The 21159-nt window shown below is 44.8% G+C and overlaps 1 protein-coding gene across 1 annotated transcript; it reads left to right on the top strand.

Moving 5' to 3' along the window:
* Positions 1-4136: 4136 nt before the first annotated feature.
* Positions 4137-19496, top strand: ZC3H12D (zinc finger CCCH-type containing 12D). Its single transcript, XM_074818724.1, has 6 exons — positions 4137-4174; positions 8046-8485; positions 13511-13650; positions 14658-14892; positions 16523-16629; positions 17245-19496. Exons 2-6 carry the CDS (start codon positions 8115-8117, stop codon positions 18291-18293), a joined length of 1902 nt encoding a protein of 633 aa, XP_074674825.1. The 5' UTR covers positions 4137-4174; positions 8046-8114; the 3' UTR covers positions 18294-19496.
* The last annotated feature ends 1663 nt before the right edge of the window (positions 19497-21159 follow it).

Genomic DNA, 21159 nt, shown 5'->3' with positions numbered 1-21159 from the left:
TGATGGTTGTCAGCCGCCTTGTTGATGGCTTCCTGTTTCTTTTCTCAAAGATCATGAGTGTGTTCATGAAACTCCCTGAGCATAAACCCAGGTTGTGCTCCAGGTGGGTTAGGAACCTAGCAACATGTAATTGTTCTTCATCAAAATCCTGTTTTGGCACGATGACTTGGTGTGTTTGCTCTTCCTTTGGGATGTGTGCCCATGGAGTTGTTCTGTGTAGCCCCATGCATGGATGGAAGAGTGTGCAGTGTGTCTCTGGTTCTGGGCTGCCAAGAATCTACTCTCTGTAGGTAAAGCTGACCACTTGTCAAAAAAACCCCAAACAACCACCCAAACAACAACAACAAAAAAGCATCAAAGCACACACACACCCCCCCCCCCCTTAGTTATTTGGACAAACATTTTAATTGCACATTTAAGAAGTTACATTCAACATTTTCAAGAAGTTCAGAAGCATTTCTGAATCTGTTGCTGCTCTTATCTTTTTTCATCTCACCCTCCTATAGCCTGATGTTTTCATGTAAAATATGTATGTTAACAGGATTACAGGTTTTGCTTGTAAGCTTCCTAGAGCATGGATAATGTCTCTTAGCAATCACCTGATGCATATGCAGGAATAGCATTTGAAAAATGTTAAATTACACTAAGGTTTATGTAAAAACTTGCTACAGGGCAGTATTTTTGTGTAAAACTCTTGGTGTGGTTACTGACAGAATGTGTTTTTTTTTAAGTGAGCAAGCCAGTATCATCTTGGTTAAATGTGGTAGCTATGTTAAAAGGCATCAGTAAACCGTATTAAGCTTTAGGTCTTCCAAGCGTACGATAAATCATTGAAGCTGAAAGACAGTTCCAAGAGCTTTCTGAAATTTTAAACTGAACAGCAGTAAACTTTTGAACTTGAAACTTGGTTGGGACTTTCTGATTGTAAAAGGTACTTTTTATTATAAGCCCAGTGGAAAACACTTGAGTAATAGCAGTATCTTTTAATATAAAAGGCAGAGGAAAAATATATTTTAGGCAAAACCAAGTTGGGATCCGGCTACATCAGATTAAGATGGGATTGTAATTTTCCAGGAAGTAAAAGAAGTTACCCTTGGCTGTACTATTGAAATCAGTTGTTCTCTGTTCTCTCTGTTCTGTGACCAGATGGAGTGCTCACTGCTGTGGCACAGTTTTGGGGAGGGAGGAAAGGTGGTCATTTTGCTGAGCATGTAAAAACACCTCTTCCAAAGATACTGGCTCTTGACCAGCCTGAATACAGGATTGCCCATCAATAACTGATTCAGCACTCTAGCAGGACCTGATAAGTTAGTGATATAAATTCTGGGGGGTGAACACCTGTCTCCAAGTCAAAATTTCCAGTCTCCAAGAAGGAGAGAATTTCACTGGCAGAAAACATCTAGCCTTTGTCTAACAGTGCATAAAAATCATATTTAAAATAGGGAGTGTGGCTCGTACTGTGTAACGGTGACTTGTTCTTCACGAACCAGGAGATTGGATAGAGGGAGTATGGCTTGAGGGTCTGAGCCAAGCCATGCTGAAGGCAGTAGGGAGATATTCTCGCTTGAGGCAGGATGGGGAATGTATTAGTTCCAGGAACTGTTTAAAATATTCCTGGCAATAGACCTGCATTTGATTAAGCACTTGCTCTATCCTGACAGTCTTCTGCTGGTTAGGGGCAAAAGATTTTTCACAGTGATACAGGCCACTATGCTTGTTTGGTTTTCCTAGCAGGTGAACTTTTTCAGATGAGGAAGACTATAATAACACTTTTCTCTGGTGCTGATGCAATAAATGAGTTTTCTTTAGCAAAGCAAATAGCTCACTGGGGCACGTAGACCAAAACAGCTGTGGTGTTCCACACTGCCAGTTTCAAGAGAATGTTTTTTCCATAGAAAAGTCTAGCACCATCAGCAAAGTGGTTTTGTACAGGGAGCCTCCTTGAAAGTCAAGCTTGGTCCTCTCCGTAGCCTCCAGGAGCTGCCACAACGAGGGTGTCTTGCTTTGAGGTTGGTGATGATTCTTTCTGGTGAAGGTCTAGGTGTTTCACAAACCAGTAAATCCTCAGTCTTCAGCTCAACATAGGAACATCCAGTAGTGGGGGGATCTTCCCCTCTGAAAACTTCTCCCACTGCAGCTCCTTCTCTCTTGAACATAACAATGCCATTGAGCCACAATAAATCTTTGTGCTGAGAAAACTCAGCGTGCTTGTCAGTGCAAGGGAGCACAGACTTGCTGCTCAAATGACTGAGCGAAAGGGTTTGAGACCATCTGAAAAGTTAAATATGATCCTTTATCTCTCATGATCTTCTGTCTTTCAGCTAGTGATCACCTAGGTAAAGGGTCTTAACAGATTTCAGGAACTGGGTAAGGATCTTCCTGGCTGACTACTATTTGAATGATGTTGAATCTTTCACTAATGACTTTTTACAGTAGATGGGTTTAGTCATTTCATTACAAATGAAAGATGAGTGCAAAATTCTTTTATCTGATTTTGTTCTCGTTTCTTTTTATAAACTCTTGTTTGTTCTTATTTATGTAGTAAAAAAAACCATTTTACTGAGAAGTAGGAGTTAAAATGATACTATACAAGGTCGTATGCTTTGGTCTGTTGCCTTCCCGGATTATAAATAACGCAGCAACTTTCTCTTTCCTTTCTAATAGTACTGCTCTGTGGTGGTCTTGTGATGAGGCATGTGGCACTCTGCAAGTTTAAATGGAGCAAGGCAGATCCTTCTTCTCCAGGGATGTGGAATCAAAGGCTCTGGGTGTTCTCCTGTTACAGCTGTTCCAGCAGCAGAAAACTAACATGTTTCTTTAGTTGTGACCTTAGGAACACTTTCCTATTTCTGTAGCCACTAACCTGCCCAGCCAGACCTTTGTGGATCAGAGGAAGTTTTGTGCCAGAGGCAGGACAGATAAGGGGGTGTGCTCCCCTTTCATCCCGTGCCCGCCCAGGAAATGCTTTACCCAGCAGCAGGGCAGTCTGGGTCCCAAAGGGTTCGCGGGAGCCTGGGTGTGATGCAAAGGCATAACCATCGACTGAAACCAGCTGGGAAGTGGTGGTGAGGCTGGTTTACCAGCAACCAGCCTTTGGATTAAACAGGATGCCACTACAAAGGGTTTGAACACCCTGCTGCCTCCCATGGAGTGTGCAAGGGGGGAATTTCTGGCCAGGAAAGGGTAGCCCTGCTCCAGTGTGTCACCTGTGACAGTGACAGAGGTGCTCTCCTTCCGCAGCAGGGTACCCCCACCCTCCCCGGCCCTGTGGGCAGAGGGCATTGTGCCTGCCGAGCTGTCTGCAGCATCCAAAGGGGCCCAGAGGTTAACCCCTCCTTGAGACTCCAAACCTTCCTGCTGCCTAAAAGTGTATTTAGGGTGTGTTTTTTTGCAGCAAGGTAAGGAACAAGCAGAGGAAAACCTCAGGTTTCTACTGGGAATTGCCTGTCGGTCTTTGCTGTGGACAGGCTGCATGTCTCTGAAGTATTTTTTGATCAAGGCACCAGTAGGTTAGAGGGTTTTGTTTGGGTTTTGATATTTTACTGTAGTCTCCCAGAGCAGATTCCCTCAGATGTGGAGGTCTTTGAATCAGACTTTGAAATATTAGGTGCTAAGCAAAATGTTGATTTTTTAAAATTTTTTTTTCCATGTGTCCCTGAAGGTCAGAAATTTGCCAGATGCGGGGGGAGTGAGGCTGAAATAACTTGGTAAAGCATCCCTGGTGGAAAACTTTTCACTTGCTCTGGAATTCATATGCCATTTTCTTACTGCCTGGTGTTATGGATCCCTGCCAGAATGGGTTTGACTAATCTTTGTCTGTGACTCAGAGCTGAGATGTGTTGGGAACCTCTTTTTTTTTTTTTTATTTTAATTTTTTTTTTCCTTTTGAAAAATGAAGTGAAAGTTTACCAACCTGTACAGTTAAATTAGAGCTCAGTCAGCCAAATGAGGAAGTAAAACCTTTCTATAGAATGAGCTCTAACCTGCTCACTGCACTTGTTTGCTCTTAGTTGACATCAGCCTTGCCATAAAGCCTCTAAATACGGGCTGACAACTTCCTTGTGAGCCTGGTACTGATCTGAATCCAGCTTCAGGCTTGCGAATGGTGGGACGATATTGCTGGGACGCAGAGAGAGCAGCTGTCGGGTGAGGTGCAGAGCAAGCGGGGCTACCTGTGAGTACAGCTCATTCTCTGGGGTGTTTGGTTTTATTATTTTTGGCAAATGTAGCAGGGAAGGTGGGGAAGAAAAAGGCAAATCTTAGTCATCAAGACAACAAATGGCTGGTCTTGTTATTAAGAGTTTGTCTGCGTCTCTAATTTCTGAAAGTAAAAATTCTTATTTTTCTGAAAGCAGAGCAGCCTGATTTCTTTCAGAGAAACAGCTCATGGAAGGGCTCAAGTGGGCTGACAGGCTCAGGTGATTTGCAGTGTGATTCTCAGGGACAGAGGAGGAAGAAGGGGTGGCCCAGACTTAAGGTGTGAGGGGAAACACTATTGTGGCAGGGAGCTGTTGCTGTGGTTCTGGTGTTACTTGGCATGCGTGCCTAGTTTAGAGAAGACTCAAACCTGCTCTGTCTTGACCAGTGCTAGATCTGGCTGGGACCATGTCCCTTCTGCCCCTGCTGAGGCAGGACAGGGCTTTGGAGGGGGCTTTGAGGAGTCCCAGCTCCCTCTGAATCAAGCTGGTCCTTATTGTGATTCTGTGGCCTCAGGCTGCTGGAGGTGCTGCTGGAACATACACCTGCAGGGCACTGGAGCCTGCTCTCACTGTTTGCAAGTGGAGCAGAGACCTGGTGGAAGGACTAGGCAAAAATTATTAATGTCATTCAAAATGAGGAATTAGTCTATAACCACTACTTTTTTTCTGAGTTTTCTGAAATTTTACAAACATTTCAAATTATTATTTTCTGATCTTCCAAATCTCTCAAAATATAAAAAAGACACAATACTTTGACAGGTGTCTCAATTTCTTGGTCAAAAGTAGGTTTTTTTAATACCTAAAATGTTAAAGCTAATACAGAATTTTGGAAACATGACTAAAACCATTCCGTGTGTGTGTGTGTGCGTGCAAGAGGGGGCACAACCCCAGAGACAGAGAGGGGTGCTTTTTAAGCTAGAACATAGGATGAGCACTCAATTATCTGTGGATAAATTTATCCTGGAAATGAGAAGACTTTGACTCTCAGTGGAGGGAAAACAAGAGCAGCTTCCCAACAGGGTCTGCTGAGGTAAGGAGGGGAAAGTGGCAGGAGGAAATCTAAGTAGTTTGAAAATGAAGGTCATAAAGTTTATAAATGGGATTTCACAACCTGCTTGTCTGTGATAGCAAAAGCTGGACTCTGTGGTGCACAATTTCTCCTCTTGTCATATGTTTTTGTGCTGGTTATAAGCAACCAACTGACCTGTTGGATTTGGAAATGCTCCTGACTGTTTACTAATGTGTAAGCTAGTGATTTCATTATCCTTTCATGCTCTCTTTAGAAGGGTGACCTCAGTGTTGGCTGTGACCAAGCAGAAATCCAGCGGTTAACTGCAAAACTAGCATGTTGCTGGTGATGGCTGATACTGCAACGTATCAACCCTGGGCAGCAACCCAGAGCTTGGTGTTTCCCACGTGTTGCCCCAGCTTGCCAAGCCACAGGGTGTACGGAAAGGCCAAGCTTTGCAAATGCTGCCTCTGCGTGCCAGGATGCAAAGTGTGCAGCCATGGTGGGCCACGGGCTCGGGGCTTCCTGTGATGGGGCTGGAAAAGCGACGTGGTGAGCAGCCTCCATCCAGCATGTGCTCACATGTGCTGCTGCTGGGGCTGTGAGCTGCACACCACGAGATGGATGTGGCCTCCACACCCTCTGCAGCTGGGAAGCTGCCTTTGGTAAAGTTCTGAAGGCTTGATTTGAGCCTACCTTCCAATGAAATCCAGGACAAACATACACACAACACAGTGTGATGCTAATGTGGGAAATTGCTCTGATACTAAAAAAAAAGTGCCAGAATAGATAGAAGTACACGTTTAAAAATTAATAGTGATGGCTATTAAAATATGTATTAAATATTTCCAACATGCAGACAGATAGCAACTAAAATTTTTCATTTACCATAATTCATTAAAATAATCTAGACATAAAAACCAGTCAAGTAGTACATGTTACGTGTTTGGAGCCACTGACTGCCCATTTGGAAGCAGGGTTTGCTACACTGCTAGCCCAGTTGTGTGTGACAGCTTCAGTATAAAGACACACAAATGAATTTCAGTTCAGAGAGCAGTTATTTCAAAGCTGAGAAACCATTTCAGTAATGAAAAAACAGGCAAATACGTTTTCATCTTCAGTCCATGAATTAAAACCAAGGATTAGATGTAAAAACTGTTACCCTTGTGGATTGTACTGTGAGTAAAAACAGTCAAGCCCACTGGCTACAATAAACAACGCTTTGGTTTAGATGGAAAAATACACATGGTAACTGCATTCCCCTTATGTATCTACATACTTAAGGTATTTTTTATTTTACTGATGCTATTTGCTACTTTTAACAGAGTGACAGATTTCTTCCACAGAAGAATACCTGGAAGTTATAAGGCTCCAGAGAAAAGTAAAGGTCAAAGTTGTATGAGGTGGGGTTATAACAAATTATCAGGTTTTCCTGCTGAACTAATCAGTTTTAAATTAACTGAACCCAATGCAGATTTCTTCCCTACAGCCTGGGGGGCTCATAATGCCTCAGGGAGGAGCTGCACTCAGGCTCCTCTCCCATCTCCAGTACCTCTGTGCCTTCCTCCAGATGGTTTTGGCTACTGAGCTCCTGGGGTGGCCCACTGCTGGGCAGGGAGTGGCTGGCAGGGTGCAGGACGGGCTGGGAAGGGGAGCCGGTGGGTGCAATGTGGTTATTATGGCTCTGGGCTCGTCATGGAGGCAGTTGTTTGCTTAGCTAATTCTGTGTCATTTGCTGACTGCAATTAGTGAAGGGAAGAGGGCCACCCTTACGTCCTACATGTGGGTAAATGAACCAGCCACAGCTTTTTTCCAGGTAGCACCAATAATTGCAGAGATATGGCAAGAGAAGCTTTGGTGCAAGCATGCCAACTGTGACCAAAGATGTTTGGCTTGATGGGTGAATGGTGACCGTGTATGTCCTGTTGTCACCCTTGTTGGGCTGAAGCAGCTCTGGGTATGCCTGTGTATGCTGCCCATCACCTTCATTTACTGGGTAGACCAGAAACGTAAACAGTGCAGTTCTGGAGAAGCTTGAAGTAGCTTTCTGCTACTTCTGCACACTCATTTCTGAATTTCCAGTTTCTATTGACAATAAATATAAGTGAAATTGAAAACCACTTTTCAGATTGTCTGCTTCCAGCCACTGCCCCGACAGCTTTCAAAAAAATAAGCTGTTTCTCTGAATATAAAAGTCCTCACTGAAATAACAAATAACATGAAAAGAGTAAGTCAGGCATCATCGGAACAGATGAGTGACAGAATTTCATAAGGTATGTCTGTGTATACACACAGACAGACACATACTAGGAAAGATAAAGCTATAAAAAAAAGTTCAGAGTTCCCAGCTACTTTGCAAACAACGTTCCCTTAAATCACTCGATGAAATTTGCTATACTTGTTAAGTTGCTATGGCATCTGCGCTCATCCAACAACATTCGACAGATTTTTATCTGTGGCTCACAAACCACACTGAGCAAATTGAAAATCCCCGGTTACACCGTCCTTTGTATCATTTCCTGTGAGATAAGTCTGAAGAACAAACTTACGCATACAGCATGTCTGTGTACAGGCAGGCTCGCACAGCTCATGAAGTAGGATGACACCTGTCTGACATAACGCCTGGAGAGTGACAAACATTGCATGGGACACTCCAGTGCTTTATAAAGAAGAGTGGACCAGAAAAGCGCTTTAATGCTTACAGAAGACTGCACAGTCTCTTCAGAGAGAAGACAGCTGATCAGATAGCCTCTGTTGTGCACTAGGTGAATAACTGGGATTGCATGTTCTTCCTTAACGCTTGTGTTTTGCTTTTTCTGATCTTTTCCTCCCTAAAGCTGATGCCTGTTGGACAAGGCTGGGAAGACAGGAGCACTGGGTTTAAAGGAACGTAAACGCCTGCTAAGATGGCACTGGCCAGCTCACTTCCTAGCAAACCAGTACCACCACGCTCCGGAAAAGTTTCTATGGCCGAAGTAGAAGTGCACCAGAGCAAGCTGGATTTTTTCTGCAAGCTGGGCTATGGTAAGCAGGACATCTGCAAAGTGCTGGAGAACCTGGGCCAAGAGGCCCTGGAGGATGATGTGCTGAAAGAGCTGATTCGGATGGGGAGCAAACCTCAAGCTGTGGAGAGCCAGGCGCAGCCTTCCCTGCTAAAACTTGTTGCCCGTGGATCATGTAGCACCACACCAGGGTCCAAGTGGCTTGGAGAAGATGAAAGTGATTCTTCCAATTACTTGAGACCCATTGTGATTGATGGCAGCAATGTTGCAATGAGGTAAGCTCTGTTTCCTAAAAGGATCTCTCTTCTTCTGAAGCTTTTGAATTTTAAAGCTGATGGCTTGAAGTATGTTTTTTCTTCAGGTGAGAGGTGCATTGATGTTATTGATGTATAATGTATGAACCATCACTTATTGCTGTTCTTTGGCTGAGGCACAGCTTCTAGGGACCTGCTGTCTCTATGCCCATAAATGCGCACGCCAAATGCAATCACTGGCTCGCACTGCATTTTGACCTTTTATAAGCCAACAGCTAGCTAACCACTACCGTTTATGGCAGTATGATTCAGCAGCTCTGTCTCCCTTTTAGTTCACTATTGATATTTCCCTGACTTTTCAAATGGGTACCTAGGATTTCTAAACATATATGCTGAGGTGTTTCTGGGAAAAACTGATGAACAGATAGGCAGGACAGCCCAACTAACCTAAGAAGGTGAGGGAGAATAAAGATGGGCGACTGTGGTTCCTAACAATATCACAGTTGTACTGCTTTGGCTTGCAAACAAACCCCAACAGTGTTCTGGGCTTGTATATTTTTGTTGTTTTTTGGTTTGGCTTCATTTTAATGGAAATACCAGGAAATTGATAGTTGACTTGTACTGAATAGTCTCATTTCCTCCTTAATGTCATAGCAACCCATCCTGGCCAGTTACATTTCCTAAGCAGTGTCCTGCCACTGTGCAAGCGCTCTTACTGATGGGGAGCCTGGCACATCCATGCGGATGGGAAGTCCAAAGACAGAGTGGGTTGGCCTCTGTTTACTAGAGCAATATGAACAGCCAGAGGCACCAGCAGTCAAGTGTCCAGGACGTGCTGGCTGTCCACCGGTCTTCCCTGTAACCATCCCTGTCCACTAATCAGGGCCAAGCCTGTCCCTGCAGGTTGGGACAGGGCAGAGGAGGGCTTCCTCCTTCGGTTAGCTTTGGTGTGAGGTGAGAGGTGAGGTGATGAGACCACATCCTCTCTGGTTAGAGGGCAAAGTGGAGAAGCACATCCAGAGCAACTGGAGACTAAGCAAATTATGCCATCTCCTGGATGAAGGGAGAAATCCCATCTGAAAACGAGGGGTTCCTCGGTCAGGGCAGCTCATGAGGAGTGAGAAATACACAACAGAGCTAAATTGCTTAGCCTTGGCTGGGCCATGAGCTCGGTAGCCAGGTGTTAGGATCTCCTGCTCCCATTTGTATTTTCACCCTAGACGCTTCTTAGAGTGTCCTTCTTGCCTCACTTCAAAAGAAATGAGCACCCATCCAGGCAGAGTGGCTGAGCTGAGCAACTACCCTTTCGTTGTGTTAGGGACAACACTACCCAGACTGGCCATGTGCTCCATTCTCCTGGCACAACCTTGTCCTTGCCAATTCACCAGGGCTTTTCCAGAGCAGGCAGAGGTGGACAAGGAAGAGAACAGCATTGTTTCCAAGATGGCAGAGGATGCACCCTTGCCACTGAGCAGGAGGCCCAGAGTAGGTTGGTGGCTAACGAGATAGATAGTCCGTGTTTTGAGCTTGGAGTACTCTGGGAAAGCTCTGAGAGCATGCCACTGTGCCAGCCTGCACACAGGAGCTTGCTAGAGAGATTATTTAAAACAAACGTCATTATAGGTATGTACAGTAGATGGCTTGAGCTAACATGGTGTATTGCTTTCCTAGACCACATGCCCACCTAAATGGGTTTTTAGGAAGCCACATGTGCTTCTGGCATGTAAAATTTAAATCTTTTTGTCGAATAGTTTCGAAAATGTGAGTCAGAGAGATGGTTGGTTGGTGTTCTGCTGTGGATTCCTTGTCTTTCACCTAAAAAGCATTAGAGGAATGTGAAGTACTTTTGAGTTTCAGAAAGGCAAAGGTTTTACAGCTCTTCTCAGACATTCCCAGCCTCTGTCTTGATAAAGGTAAAGACTTACTTGGATGATGGAGAAGATTACTGAGCTTGTCAGTTCAGTTCGTACTGAACTGACACAGCCTGGAAGGAGCTGCTTTCCTTTCCTGGATGCCTTTCAAGGTTGTGCTGAATGGCATTTACTTTGGCTAATGGGACAGGCTTGGTGAGTGCTTTTGGTATCCTCGTTTTAATTTTTCTGGTTTGTGCTGTCAAAGAGAGAAGGGCTGTCTTCAGAATTCAGGGAAAAGGGATGTTAGGTTTCCTTGCTGGGAAAAGTTCATCATCATCAACACTAACAACCATAAAAGTGCAGGAGAAGCAGCAGTTTAGGGATGAAGCTGTCAAAAAGGTGAAGCTTGGAGAAGCAGTTGGCTGTGTGGAGAAAAATATCTCAAGTACTTGTATTTCTATCTTAGGGTTGGTGTTTCCGGAGCACTTCAGAACTGGCATTGAGGGCCCATTGCGGGGTGTGAGGTTTTGAAAAGGCTGTATATGCCTCAGGGTAATAAAGCAAGTGAGTGAGTTGGCAGTCTCCAGGCATCAGTCAGCCTATCCATAGAAACTGAATGGAAAATAACCTTGCCTTCAGCCAGTCTCACTAGTCAAGCATCTCAGTACACTTTGCATTTCCATCGGATATAATGAGAAACTTAGCTGTCTGCCAGCCTGTCCACGGGAAGCAGGCAGGATGGTTTAGCAAGGCTAGTGGAAAAAAGTAAATGGAGTTATGCTAATATGAAAAGGGAACTGTCATAACCTATTCACTGCACACCGAAGAGGCTATCTAGTCTAGTGCTTGCGCTTACACCTAGTTTTTAAGCTGTGATAGGTACAGTGGCCTTTTCCTAGGCCAGTGGGGAGGGCCTGCTTAATGCTCTCTCCCTTCTGCCAAAGCTGTGGCTGATGCTGTGTCATGACCAGGTGGAGATGGGGCCATTTGCCTTTTTCAAAAGGAGTTGCTTTGACTAAACCTCTTCTCAAAGGGGTTGGAATTGCACAATTTAAAAAGGAATCACTGTTTGCTAATGATGGATTAATTGCCAGCGTCACAGTGAGGCCAAATTTCTGCTTCAGTTTGAGAGATGGGCCCTGCTGATCTGTGACCCAAGTGCAATGATGTACCCTGTTGCTGGCAGGAGAGTGATGGGACTGAGTTATGACAGATCAGTTATGGTCCACGGACTACGGGGGTGTGTGGGAAAGGTGACTGACAGGAGCCAATCTGTTGTCACACAACACAAATTCACCATGCAGGGGCAATGTAAGGTTTTAAAGCCCCTGCTCTGTTGCATGGCAGACGTTGGTGTTCAGTTGTCTCAACACTGCAGCGCACAATGTGTGTACATACTATTCTAGGTACACATCCCCCAGGTTTGGCTGCAGCAATGTAGCAGCAACTGGATTAAGTGATAATGCTGAGAAACAATTACAGGTGCCTCTTCTCACTTGTTCTGCTTGGCCTTTTAGACAAACCGACTTGTTCTTGAGTGCTTTACCTTCTGCACTGGGGGTACATCTAGGATTACTTTCCTAAAGCTGGCAGAGTTATATACATGAGTAGCCAATGTTAAAGCAGGCTGTCGCTGAGCTTTTTTTGGGTCATGGCATTAAAGATGTATCTAGACTTCCTTTTAAAGGCAGTTACCTGAAAAAGTCACCTAAACTTCCAATTCACCTGTCCATGTGACTTTATACCTATCCTGGGTAGAGCCTATCCTTTAAAACCAAACAAAACAGCTGGTCTAGAATGGAGATTAGATATGTCAAGCACTTCAGACCATTTATTATTGGTGAAGGTTTCTTAAGACTTCCTATTGCCTGGGTATCTATTAATAAACAACCAGGTTTCTTCCTCCAAATTGTACTATTTTTCATTTGTGGTCACCATTTCAGCACTGAAACTTTTATTAGGTGTAAAATGGAGCTTTAGTTATGATGCTGATGTATGCAGAGCCTAGAGATGAATTCCTGGGGGGTGGTGGAGGGAGAGGCATTTAAGACTGCGGCACTGTCCTCAACTGGTCTGTCCTGCAGGTAGGTGTAGTAACCAAGAGAGTCATATACAAGAATGTTTTGCAGAGGTGAAAGCCCGAGTGAGATTGTGGTGATATTATCCAGAAAGCTCAAAGTACAAGGATGAGGTTTCTGTAGATACTGTGAGGGCATTATCCATTTTAGGACTTTGTGTAGAGTTTATTTTTGTTTCCTTGTGCAGAGGTAGTTAACAAATTACCTTCCTTTACACATGCACTGCACTGTAGTAAAAATTTTAGATAAGCAAATGACAAGCAGTAAGAAATTTCAACGGGGGGGAGAAACTTAGGAAGGATATCACCCCTAATTGTTTTTCCTGAGGTTGTTTTCTGTGTCTTGCTCTGAATATTGGTAACTCTTCAGAACCTGCCTTGCCTGCATCCTCTGCAGCTCCTATCCTAGCGCTTTCCTACCTCTCTATGCAATGAAGACAAAACCCACCAACTAGGGCAAGATAAAGATGAGCCTGAGGTGCCTGTGGCCATCTCCACTGAGGTCTTGTCCCTTTTTTGGTGGATTAGGTTCTCCATACTTTCCATCCTGCCTCTTACAGTATTCCTTCCCCCATAGTTTGACTCCTGTTTCAAAAAGAGGTCAGCAACTGAATGACCTGTGATCACACTTGCAGCCACTTCAGACATTAAAGTTCCTAATGTTGTTGTTACCACAGCAGAAAACTCCCACATTTTGTTTCTCATAGGAGAATCTTGTGGGTTTCTGCTTGTGCTGGAAGAAACTCTCACTCCTCAAACCTTTATCAGACAAGGCACATAAAGGGTCTGACACAGCCTAAGATCTTGCTGGTACTTTAGGACCCAAGTTCATCCAGCTACAGATGGAAGCAACAGGCTTGGGTAGCAGGCAGGTCGTAGAAATGGGGGATAGGATACCTCTGTTCTTACATATCCAAACTGCTTCAGATAGCAAGTTTCTGGATCCGCCGGAGGAGGTGTTTGGATCTGTCCAACCAGGACACCCTGGCAGGTTGTTTTCTAGAAAACTGGTGAATGACACGGAAGCTGTTTATTTTGCCTTTTAATTACTGGCTCAGCTAAAGAGAACTCTAAGCTTCTTGGAAGCTTTGCCTCACCATCCTTCTCCTTTTATAGTCACGGAAACAAAGAGGTATTCTCCTGCTGGGGGATCCAGCTGGCAGTGGACTGGTTTCGAGAGAGGGGGCACACGTACATCAAGGTTTTTGTTCCACTCTGGAGAAAGGAGCCCTCTCGACAAGACAGTCCCATTGCAGGTAGGTTGCAGTCCTGGGCATAATTTGGCAACCACTGGGTGCAAATGGGGTGTGAAGAGTCCAGTACAGTTTTGCCCTGTAAAGACAAGCATAGTGCAAGTTGTGTATCAGGTTTCCATCATTTAAATTAGTTATTAATTTATTGCCGCACTCTCCTGGCTAGCAGCTAAAACTGCTTACAAGGCTTTGTTACATTGCTTTGAGCCTTCTGCTTTACAAGCACAAGTTGCTGCCAGCTGAGTTAAAGGAGTTTGTCAGCTCGCAATGAGTCTGCAGAGCTTTTAAGGCCAGCCAGAGACAACATCATCGTTGCACACATTATGCAAAGGTGGCAGTATCTGAAACATTCACTCCTGCATGACTATTATCTGTTAGCCCATTATCCCGATAAAGGAGGTACATGGGTTCCTCTTCCAGGAGAAGGAAATGCATCAGCTGAAGACTGTGGAGGGTGGTGAGATTCAGTTTGTATGGAAGTAAATCTCTGAGACTTGTGCCAGCAGCTTGGTGTCTGCAGATGAGGTGGCTGGGGATCTGCCTTTCTGCATCACAGGAATGACGAGAAGTCAAGAGTGTCCTTAATAGCAACAGAAGAAGTTTGTTTGTTTATTTATTTATTTTATCAAGCACATTTTATCTCCAAGAGAAGCTCATATCAGGGCTGGTTATGAACCTTCTAGCATCTAGCAGGGTAAAAAGGGCACTACAGGGGTTCAGTATGCCTCTGGTGTAAAATTCAAGCCATCCTTTTACAGATAAGACTTAAAAAGCAAAAAAAGGGTCTCCCCAATTTACAAGCCGATGCTTTTGTAAAAGACCTAATTTTCAAGTTACTAAATAACCACCAGATGTCAGTGCATCTGAAAATCACACTGCTGTAAGTTGCCTAAAGTGCTGAAACATCTTTAGATTCCTGTAGGTTTCTACACATGATTGAGACCTGGTCATTATTAATTAAGTAGTTTATCTTTTTTAAAAATGTTTTTCCTTTCTATTTCTGCCACCAGATCAGCACATTCTTGAAGAGCTTGAAAAGCAATCAATCCTTGTGTACACCCCATCCCGGAAGGTGAAAGGCAAGAGGGTGGTCTGCTATGATGATCGCTATATAGTGAAAGTCGCTTATGAGAAAGATGGAGTGATTGTTTCCAATGACCATTACCGGGATCTCCAGAATGAAAACCCTGAGTGGAAATGGTTTATTGAGCAGCGACTACTCATGTACTCTTTTGTCAGTAACAGGTAAGAGACAGCTGTTAAACAATCTTGAATTGAAACATTATGGGCCAAGTCAACTCTGACATCAATGCACCTCCCACCAGTAGCAGAGTACGTGAGCCGCCTTCTGAAAGGAATCCACCACAACTTTCTTATCTCATTTCTTCAGTTCCTGTTCCCTAAGCTTTGGTCTTAAGCCCCCCCATGTCACTCTTCAATGAACTTCTCTATTTGAATGGCAGCACTAGTGACCAGCTTTGCTTCTTTCCAATCCTATCTGGCAGAATTTTTAATTCCCCTGCAAGGCAGAACAGCACTTTTTCCTGTTTTTGAAATCATAACTTTCTAGAAGAAGAGAGACAAGAAGCTGGTCTCTCTGGCCCTTAACCATCCCCCCTGGGGAAGGTTTTGCCTAGGGCACTTGCGCCGTGCCTGTGAGGCTGAGCCGTATGCTCCTTAGTCTGTATGTACTAACCTTGTCTGAGTCTCCTAGTAGCAGAGGTGTTCATTAGCCATCAGTTTGGCTGGGGAAATGTACTCAGAGACATCCAGTACCACAGACGAGTGCAAGTGGAGAAACAACCTCCGTGGGTCAGGATGGAGACTTGGCTCTTCTGCCACCAAAATCAGATGGCAGTGCTTGGCACTGGGGTTCAGGTTCCCTGTAATGTTCACAGAAATGTAGTTGCTGAACATCAGCACACTGTATTTCTCGAAGCTCCAGTCCATTAACTCCAACTACCACAAGGCTTCTTCCCTAGTTACTAATGGGTTACAAATATTTATATGATATTCTCCTTCCTATTTCATAGGGATTGCCAGATCTTTTCAGAACCCTTCCCTCAGAAAGTCTAGCTGTTACTGTGAAGCCCCTTTGAATAGGTTCAGCAAGACCTTCTTGCACAGCTTTGGGAACCTCTCTAAAACCACAGCCTGAAGTTGGAGGTTTCAGTCCTGTTATGTGGATAACCAAATTCCCTGAGTGTCTGTCTTCCCCTCCTGCCCACGACTCCCTTCATCTGACAGAGAGTTGTTTCATAGGTGGGTTGCAAACAAGTCCAGAGATGCTAGTTTTCTTCCTGAAGCATCACATTCAGGTGTTGGCACAGAAGAATAAAGTTTTATCTGAGCATTTTGCAGGCCTTGTAGCTGGAAGCCTTTACTGAATCCTTGAAAAAGGCTGGGCTTGTTTATCACACCATGTACATGATCAGCTGTAGCTCTGAATTAACTGCTGGCTTTTTAAATGTCATTCTCCTACAAGTATTTAGTAAGAGAAAAGGGAGTTTGCTGTGGAAGGGAGCTGATGGTGAGGATCGCAGTGCTGGGACCACACAACAGTTTGCTGCTGCTGCTTCAGAGAAAAAGGAAGGGATGCTGCCACGGCTGGGGCTGCTGGCTGGCCAGAGCTAGGCCAAGCCACCATCCCTTTCCAGTTGTTCTTTTTTCCTAATGACATAAAACTACACGAAGCTGAAGCATCGTTGTCTTGGCAGGCAGGAGGGCACTCTGTCTAGTAACACAGCCTGACTCATGAAGGCCAGGCCACAAAAGAATTACAAGGATTTTCCATCCTAAGTTTGTGCCACAAGCTGTGATGGCACTTTAGCTCCAAAAGCTCGAGGTATTTCTGTTACCCCTGTGACTTTTTCAGGTTTATGCCTCCTGATGATCCGTTAGGCCGGCACGGACCCACTCTTAATAACTTCCTCAGCAAAAAGCCAGTGCTTCCTGAACCAAAGTGGCAGCCTTGCCCCTATGGTGAGTTTCTCCCCTGCTGTGAACTGCTGCCCCTCTTCCTCCTGCCCCTTGCTTCCCAGCAGCACTTTCCTTCAGCTAAGGGCAAGCACTGTTGCCATGTGCTGTCCTGCTTTGTGTGGTAGGGACACGGGGTAGGGCTGCTTAAAGGTGTGATGCTTTTTTCCTCTTCTGCTTAAGTGGCTTCAGCCTTCACAGCTTTTCACTTTGCGGAGTGGACTTGGGAAAGGCCATCCAAACACTTCCCCTCCTTCCCCTCTCAACAGCTTTCCAGTCATGTGCAGGGTTCTCAGAGATAAATCCCTGTACCGTTTTTTAAAGCAACCCTTTGTAGCAGCAGGTCTCCCAGCCCACTGAGTGCAGCAACCGGAACATAAATGAATTTCAGACGCTTCCGAAATAGCAGAAACTTCCTTTCCCTGCTGCTTCACCCTGCTATTTAGGTCAGCAATATTTAAATCTGGGGTCAAAAGTACTGAATTGGAAAATAGCACTTCCCCTTGTTGCTGTTTGTCCTCACCCCACCCATGCAAATGCACAGTGCTGGGGAGAAGTGATGAGTACGTTAATCGACAGGGTGCTAGTGACAATCTCCTGTTTGTTTTTTGATTCTTTCAGGTAAAAAATGCACCTATGGCAATAAATGCAAATTTTACCACCCAGAGAGACCACATCAAGCTCAGCTCTCGGTTGCTGATGAGCTCAGGGCCAAAACAAAGCTCCCAATAAGCCTGGGGAAAGAGGAAGATAAGCGTAACTGCTCACCATACAGGACCGGAGGAGAGCCTGCACCCTGTGACGCCTGCACAGGAACACTGCGAGATGCCAGCGGCTGCGCAGGGGCTTCCTGCTACCCCGGGTGGTCCCAGGGCAGCTGTCCTGAGCAGCCAGCCAGTGCCTGGGCTGGTGGCCCCAGCTCTGACCTGGGGCTGGACCAGCGGTTGCTCCAGCCAGAGCTGCTGCGAGACCAGCCGCTGCTGGAGAAGATGTCAGCGCTGTCTGTCAGTGACAACACCTACGGCTACAATTGGTCCCTCCGTACCTCTGAGGACAGGGAGGGGACAGACAGCCCTCATAGCTGTGCTGACCTCAGGCACAACCCCTACTCGCTCCATCACCCCCATGGCTTGGACCACACCTGCTTACCGGGATGCCCTTTCCAGCAAAGGGTGCTCCTGCCTGTGCGGGGTGGGATGTGCCCAGACCACAGTTGGCCTCAGGAGTGCTGCAGCATGCGCGGGATGGGGCGGAGGAGCCCCTATGTCCCCGATGGTGCTCAGCACAAACAGGCCCTGGAGACTCAGCACCATGTTTTGCCGCAGGCCGCGGCTCTTCCCCCTGACCTGCTTCACTTGTACAGCGAGCACCAGGTGCAGCAGCAGCAGCAGCACTGTTTCCCCAGCCAGTCCCCCCAGCAGCCCTTTCTGTTAGACACCAGCAATGGACTGGGCTTCTTCCAGAAAGCCCCTGCTTACCCCAATGCCCCTTATAGTGACTACTGGCCCACCCCAGCTGCAAGGCCACCCTCTGCCCAGCAAGCAAACCTACACAGGGAGCTGTGCTCCCTTTTCCCATACAGTGAGGTGAACCACGTCATGGCTTTGTACCCTGATATCAAGGATATTGCTAGCTTGACTTTACTGATCCAAAGACACAGAAACTTGTGAAGCCTCCAGATCAAATCTTTCCCAACAAGCACACGTCCTGGCGCAAAAAGATGCTACTAAGTGTTATTAAAGGACTTTATAGCAAGGGTTAGAGCTGTTCCAGGAGCACAAGTATAAGCATCCATGGGGTAGCAAGTCAAGGCAAAGGCTGCTGCTCACTGCCATGGGATCTCATTCATCTCTCATGGAAGTGAATGGGAGGGCTCAGGGTAACTGGGCTGTCAACATTTGAACCTCATGGTGACTGGGTTCAGGATGGCATAAATCTTCATTAATGCCTTAAAACACTAGACATGTTTTTAAAATCCTAACCTGTTGTTCAACTACAATAAAAGGACCATGCTCCATTGTCCCCAGTAAAGGGCTCTCCATAGATCCCCCATGACTACTTGCTCAGCTAGCAACAAAAGTAATTTGGCCTATTTCCCCTAACACAGAAGGGAAGAGCACATAGACAGCTGTGCTCTATGCTAGAAGGTGTCTTTGGGCCCATGTTATTGCCTGATACAGGCCCAGCCCTGTACCAGTGAGCTTCCAAAGACACAGCCCATGTTTATAAACCAATGCTGTGAACAAAAAGTCACTAGCAGAGGTGGTGGAGGTACACCAAAGCACTTGAAGATAGCTGCAGGTACCGCTCTCAGGGATCATGCACAACATAGGTCAAAGCAGGGAAGTCATCTTCAACATAAGTCCTGATGTGGACTGTGTTCAGGTTTGTTAATTCAAAAAAGAACAAACCCAGATGATGCCAACAGGAAAAAAAAAAAGCTTTAAAGTATTTCTGTTGTATTGAACAAGAAAACTATTGTTGACTTAACCCTTAATTATCAAACATGGCCTCCATAATGCAATTATACAGCTGATTTATGATTACATTCAAACCGTGTTCTGTTGGGACATGTTTAATTTTCAGTAAGCTGTAAAGCTGCTAATCTCTGCATTATTCCACTGAATTCTTAAGGTTATAATTCAAAGATTAAGGTTTTTGGCATTATACCAAAGTTAAAGTACGTCAGTATGACATGTTTTAAAAATGCTTTAACACATTATAAAATGGTCATCTAGAACATTGTTCTGAATAATGTTGTCATTTTTTTTTTAATTTTCCATTCCTCTTAGCACTGCTGCTTCACCAAAGCCAACACTCACATAGAATTTACAAACTCTGACCCTGCAGTCTCTCTGTTAGGTTCTTCTCTAAAGTGCAGTTGGTGATGTCAGTCCCGGCAGGAATTAAACATGGCCCTGAGTGACAGCTCTGAATTCTCTTGCTTTCAAAAGGTGACTAAGGAGTAGTAATTTACCTTTAGTGACATTATCACATAATATTTTTTGAAAGTGGTGATAGTTTGACCTGTTTCCCTCTGGAAACCACCAGCAGCTTTTTGGTGGTGGCATTTAAAGAATCTTGAGGAAATAAGTATACTCTATCAGTTCAATCTCTTATGGCCATATGGCTGGCTCAAAGAAATGCTAATTTGGCTTTTGGAAGTATGATTTATCTTCACAGAACATGACAGTTTTTTCCATATGTCATGAATTTTCCTCTAATTATAGACATAATATATATAACTAGATCACCAAAATGGCTTATAAATTTATCCACTGCATATTACATAAAGATTGGAAGTGACATTAAAACAGAACTACGGAATAAATGCCCTGTGCAATGCCATCCTTAGCTGCACTGAAATAGGCCATGCACTGTACTTAACACACTGAAGTGACCTGAGACATTTTGTGGATTAAATGCCTATATTGTGCCTATGCAAGGCTGGGCTCATTGGCTTGCCTAACAACCTGTACCAGAGCTTTCCCAACTACTGCTGCACACATACATATGCTCTCAGAGAAAGTGAAATGTGGAGTGGAAAAATACCTTCCACATGCTCTGTTTGAGTAAGTCCCAAATGACAGCATTCAGAAAATATACACACAGCAAATGAGCAGGATAGAACCATACATGTCAACATTTATTTTTGTGTCTGGAATGTACATTACATATTTCAATACAAAAAAACATTTAAAATCTATAGGAAAATTGGCACGCTGCCTTTATATAGTGCCCTCAGCTTGCCAGAGACATGTGCATGAGCTTTTCTCCTTTTCCTTTGAGGATGCACAGGAATTTGGTGGTTGTTCAAAATGCTCTCTTGATGTTTAATAATTTATTTTTCTTTCATTTCTGTCTTATTTACTGGGGAATCTTTCAGTAAAATACATAGAATGTGCACTCTGCTGAGAAAGTGTCTGAGAAAATAAATCAGACCTTGGCACTAAACAGAACTTGATTTCTCTTGGCTCTTCTGCTCACCAGAGGGTTTTTTCTCATGGAGCTTTTGTTTGAAGGGCAGCTCAGCAGCAGTGCTGTGTCACACTGCCTGCTTGAGAGGAGTTCTGCTGCTGGCTGAGAGCCCACAGAAAGCACAGGCTGTTCTGTTAGTTCACCACAGCACAAGCATCTGGGACTCGGGAGTTTCTGCCGCAGAGCCTTTTACACTTTCCAAGACAGGAGGATTTCTTTTTGGCTTTGTCCGTTCCTGAGTTAAGGGAAGGGGCTGCTAAGAGAAAAGGAGGTAGCAGCTTTTGCACAGACAGGGTAGGAGGCTGTTGCTATTTGGTATCTCTGTTGAGTTGCATCTGAGTCCAGCTCTTGCTGCCAAGTTGAAAATGAATCCATAAATCCCAACAGGCTCAGAAAGCCCTTGATGTTCTTTGCTTTTTGGTTGTCAAGACTCCTTTAGAAGCAGCTGGAAGCAGTGGGAGCAATCCTTCAGGAGACAGGCTGCTTTCCTAAGGGAGATTTACAGAGTTGCCAAGTTCATTTTAAGATTAAAAGTCATAGAAGAGAATCCTCTTCCCT

The sequence above is a fragment of the Strix aluco genome, chromosome 3 (assembly GCF_031877795.1).
Source record: "Strix aluco isolate bStrAlu1 chromosome 3, bStrAlu1.hap1, whole genome shotgun sequence".
In the NCBI taxonomy this organism is placed as follows: Eukaryota; Metazoa; Chordata; class Aves; order Strigiformes; family Strigidae; genus Strix; species Strix aluco.
Note: the sequence above shows the minus strand (reverse complement) of the source record. Positions and strands in the feature narration are given on the sequence as shown.

Coding starts and splice junctions, on each gene's coding strand:
- ZC3H12D (XM_074818724.1), top strand. CDS start 8,115: ATGGCACTGGCCAGCTCACTTCCTAGCAAACCAGTACCACCACGCTCC. Junction 8,486..13,510: donor GGCAGCAATGTTGCAATGAG/GTAAGCTCTGTT, acceptor CTCCTTTTATAG/TCACGGAAACAAAGAGGTAT. Junction 16,630..17,244: donor GTGGCAGCCTTGCCCCTATG/GTGAGTTTCTCC, acceptor TGATTCTTTCAG/GTAAAAAATGCACCTATGGC.